At 28.7% G+C, this 5287-nt stretch overlaps 1 protein-coding gene across 1 annotated transcript in view; it reads right to left on the reverse strand.

The window, feature by feature from the left end:
• The window catches only part of LOC111632766 (cyclin-dependent kinase 17-like), a 49393-nt gene that overhangs the window by 9868 nt on the left and 34238 nt on the right, over nt 1–5287 (reverse strand). The window contains exons 9-12 of the mRNA XM_023377287.1: nt 3322–3382; nt 1578–1703; nt 635–695; nt 501–560 (exon numbers count right to left, since the gene is read on the reverse strand). Coding sequence (XP_023233055.1) covers nt 501–560; nt 635–695; nt 1578–1703; nt 3322–3382 — 308 coding nt within the window. The remainder of the gene's footprint in view (nt 1–500; nt 561–634; nt 696–1577; nt 1704–3321; nt 3383–5287) is intronic.

The raw sequence follows: 5287 nt of genomic DNA on the forward strand, positions 1-5287 counted from the left end.
CCTAATTGGGGACTGGGGTTGGTCGGATAATTGAAAGGGCGGATAACCGAAAAGTATGAAAAAATCTATTATTAGTGTAGTATATTATTATATCCCATGTAATTAGTATATCGCTATTAACCTACTTTGCGTTGAATTTTCATTGATGTTAAGCCTAACAAAAATTTTTTAAAATAATAATCATCACTATTGTATCGTTAAAAATTAGAAAGTTAAGCCTCGTTTAAATACTGGCTTCCTTTCATGGTCGAATGAGTGTTGCCAGCTAAAACACGTAAAAATAATATTAAAGTAGCCAAGACATAGTCAAATATTGTAGCGCCACATCAATAGCGGACATTTGAAATTTGCCGACTAGGACGGTCGGTTAACCGAGGGGTCGGATAATCGAGGCTCTACTGTATTAATTCATGCTAATTTCCAAAAATTAAATTTGTAAATTAAATTCATTTACATTATAAAAATAAATCTTATATTTAATGATTAAGAAAATGGCTTACCACATATCTATCGAAGTTGTATAATCGGTTGAACCTAACAAGACGTCTGGTGGCCGATACCTATAACAAAATGGTTTCATATAAAAATATTTTCAGCTGAATCAACTAAATCATATTGTGTATCACAATCTTACCATAATGTAACTACTTCATTGGAATATGTTTTGGTAGGTACAGATTTTGCTCTTGCTAAGCCTATAAGAACAATCAAAACATAACATTAATTTTTATACATTTGTGTAGTTTAAAATAAAAAATTTACCACTAAAAGCTATAATTTTATCATTGCTTAGCAGCAATGTAGCAATGAACAACAACAAAACAGCAATCCAAAATAAATATTCTAACAGAATTACATATAAACAACACAACTTGAATTCTGCTATCAACTATTCACATTGTAATAATAATTTACTGTTTTTTTTTATCCAATTATGAAATGTTACTTACAGAATAAATAACACTTCAATTTACTCCAATCAAAGAATTTGAGTCACAAGAGAATCGCAAATGAACATTTCACTGAATAGTATTACAAAAAATGTATCATAGGAAATTTAAATCAATTGAGCCATACAGATAAAAATCTTAAAAAATTCATTATAACTTGCTGAAGATGAATATAACTTTGTAATTTTTGAAAACACATCGGGGAATTAGAACAAGTCCATTATCTTATATCGATTTTAATGGAACTTAATAAAATTAGTTTTTCCTCACTTTTTAACAAAATTTTGCTGAATAATCAAAAACTTTAATCTTTATAGTAGTTAGACATGTATTTTGAAGAAAATAAGAATGCAAGTAAAAACAAACAAATAAATCATTAACTAACTGTCATCTGCAATTACAGGCTAATTACTTTTAATGCACACTCAAATACATTTCAAAACAATTAAACCTTAAAAGTAAGATCCTATAAAAATATATCTAAAAGATCTATTTTAGTTTTTATTAAAAAGTTAAATTTAAAATTGACATTTCAGAAAAAATTATTTCAATAAATGATATTTTATGCAATTTCCTTACATAAAAAAAATACAAACACAAAAATACAAGAATAATTTTAAATCCTACCAAAATCTGCTAACTTCAGTTCTCCTCTGTCACTAATAAGTAGATTCTGTGGTTTGAGATCACGATGAAGGACTTTTCTTTTGTGACAGTAAGCAAGACCCCGAAGTAATTGTAAAAGAAATATCTGAAATATTTTAACAACAAAAATTTACATATATAAACAAATTAACAACAAAGCACATATGATAAATTAAATTTTTCAATATGAATATGCTATCTCAAATTAAATACTAAAATTATTCTTCTTAAAAATAACCCAAAAAAAATCAAAAAATTAAAAATGAAGTAAATGTAAGTTAAATAGCTATTTTAAACATTCATAAGAAACATTTTGCTTTCTGTCCTCAAACCTTCAGGAAAAAACAAACAGTCTACAGGCAGAGTCGACCTTTATATTAAGGCTTCTCGTCTGCCTTGATATGTAAAAACTTTCAAAATACAGTTCCTACATGGTGACCTAAAGTTTTTACATACGGAGGCAGACAAGAAGCCTTAATAAAAAGGTTGACTCAACCTGTAGAAACTTAGTTCCTGAAGGTTTGAGAAGGACAGAAGGCAAGATCTCCTGTCCTTAAGTCCTTTGCCATAAGTGCTTCTACAAAATATTTTAATATTTTTTATGTATATTCTTTTATTGTGTTTACAATTAGCATTTCAGTAAATCTATACTGTTAAAATAAGGTAATTTTTTAATGTTTGCATTCCTATTATTTTGAATAACTATTTTATATAAATTGATAGTGATTTACATAAATATAATATGCTTTATAGCAGAAGATTAATAACTTATAAATTTTGAAATATCATTTTAAAAAATTTTTTCTTTTGCATCAATTTTTTGTTGTAGAAATTCAAATCATAATCAATTCAAAAAATTCAAATGTATAATTTTCTATATAATTGCTATTTTTAAATACATTACTAAAACTAATTTAAAGAAAATCTTTTTTAATGCTTTTCCACAGAAACAATATATCAATATTATAATATGTAACATATAAACAATCATTTATATAACAATCACTATTTTAATATATAAACAATCATTTAATATAATACTTTACTAAAAAAATTGTGTATAAATACAGTAGAGCCTCGATTATCCGACCTAATTGGGGACTGGGGTTGGTCGGATAATTGAAAGGGCGGATAACCGAAAAGTATGAAAAAATCTATTATTAGTGTAGTATATTATTATATCCCATGTAATTAGTNCTTCCTCTCTTCCTTGGCATGTTGTGAAATTTCTGATAGTTGGATAATAAACCGTTTTATTGTAATTTGTCTTTTTAAATTATTTTGAGTCGATATTAAAATTTGAAAAAGGGGGATACCTAGATCGGTAAAATAGGTGAATTTCTTCCTACAACTTCAGTCGTTGTTCGGGGTACAGTTAAGATTTTAACGAAGTTCGAGCGAATACATAATTAGCAGAAAAAGTCGAAATAAAGTGATTAAACAAAAATTATTATAAATATCGTAAATAACAGTTCACAAATGCATATATAGAGATATTTTTTGAAGGGGGGAAATGGTCTTCACAATTTTAAATCAATCGAACACACTGTGCGCGAACGCTCGTGTAAACGCATGCCATCTATCGTAGGATAAATGTACTTCGTGGGAGTGTATTAAAAAATTAAAAAACTTTCCAAAGCTTCATGGCAATCGTACTATGCCACAAATCTTCGCAGGAGTATATTAAACAACTTCCCAAAGTTTCGTGGCAATTGGATAAACGGTGTGGTAATGCATAAAGGACACACAGACATACATTCATTTTTATATATATAGATATTCTTTTTCTTAGTCTCTTAATTTTGTTTTGTTTGTTTCATAATTTGTTATTTAATATTAATAGTATAGTGGGTGATCGGTTAACGAACATAATGCATTCTAAGACTTTGTTCACTATCCGAATTGTTCATTAACCATTTATCGATTTACCATAGGTTTTTATGGGAATTTGATTAATTCATTCTGGAGACTCCAAAAAATAAAAAATATATACTTTCTTACTACATTCATTTATATTCATAATAAAAATACATATATATATATTTTTATTTTTACATTATTACATAAAGTCTTACATTTTTATTAGTCTTGTTTTTTCCATTCATGGGGGTTAAAGAATCTGTCTAATGTTGATTGCTTTTCGCTCTTCTTCAAGATTTTTCAGAAGTAATTAATAGCATTGTAATTGTAGAGATCCCTAAGCCTATTAACCTCAACCTGGTTTGGATGCCATTATAAGACTGTCGTTCTGACATCATCCCACTTCTTCAAAACATGTTTAATAGCAGATAGACATTAATTCTCATTTTCAGAAGAAAACATATCTTGTTGAGTTTCTTGGTATTCTTTATTCAAGAATTCTTGGCACTCTTCATTGTTCTTTATTTCTCAGATGTGATTTCTGTTACTCCTTAAGCTGCTTGAGTCTTCTTGATAATACAGTATCTTTCTTAGATAAGATTGAACTATAGACCTGTTCAAGCCATACTGCCCAGCAACAACAGGCATCAGACATCTACCCACTCTCTACCTTTGCTATTATACTCTCATCTTTTGAAAATAAAAACCAACGCAAAACTTAACAAGTGTCTGACAGTCTCACAAATACTATAAAAGAATTGTTTCTGTCAGAAAAATAAAAGGCTGGAATTACAAGGGAGAGTTTCAAAGTTTGGAGGAATACTATCCAATCAGTATATACCAGGTTGAGCGTTCATGTCGACGTCTTCCACGTTCCAAAAAGTTTTGAATTATTGTCTGAAGACAAGGGAAGACCAATGGGTATTCATTATTTTACATCACTTCTTGTGTTTATTCTGTGAGGTGTTCATTAACTGATCACCCACTGTACAACAAATAGATTTTAGCTAAAATTTTTTTATACTCAAGGAAAATCATTAAGCACACAATCAATAAATATAACTTTTTGATGAGTGTATTGTATTTTAAAAAATGAAGCCATGCAACTGATACTTTTAGCAAATTTAAAACAAAATAGAATAAGGAGTTATTATCTGTTTTAAAAAAAATAAATATTTTATAATCACTTTGATCAGCACTTAGTCTCAATGATGATTAATTAATTTAATTTAATTAATTAACCCCTTCCTACCCACACTGGAGTCTGACTCGAGCAAGGTTTATAGCGTTAAAAAAACCGGGCGTTTAGGCCCCCGAAAATTTTTTTTATTTTTGGAATGTTTTTTAGGTCCCCAAATTTTTTCAAAATTTTTTGCCCACGCGAAAAAATTTTATCGCGATTTTAATGAGCCTTTGATAAGGCTCAATTGCTTTTTAATGTTTTTTTAATAGGAGTTTTTTTATCAAAATTAATTGTTCTAAAGTTGTAGTGCACCGATTTTCCTTCGGTAAAGTTATTTAAAGCTGCTTTCTGATGTCAAAAACGACCTCCGATAGTTTTTTAATTTTTTTAATTAATAGATTTTATTATATAGAAGTTTAATTAATTAGGGGGGGTCGGAAATCGCAATAAAAATTATAATTTTTTAAAAATATTTAAAAATATACCGCCAGATTGAAGTCACCCTACTTTAAACCCTTGTCCTCCCGCGATGTCTATGAGAATGTCCCGGGAAATCGGACTCCAGCTGTGTTCAAGGTCACCCAGCTGTGTAAACAATGACTCATCGGTGTTACATTTCACAGACAGGCGAAACAAAGGAAAATAAAAT

This window comes from Centruroides sculpturatus, unplaced genomic scaffold (genome assembly GCF_000671375.1).
Source record: "Centruroides sculpturatus isolate CEXI.00-Female unplaced genomic scaffold, Cexi_2.0 scaffold782, whole genome shotgun sequence".
Classification (NCBI taxonomy): domain Eukaryota; kingdom Metazoa; phylum Arthropoda; class Arachnida; order Scorpiones; family Buthidae; genus Centruroides; species Centruroides sculpturatus.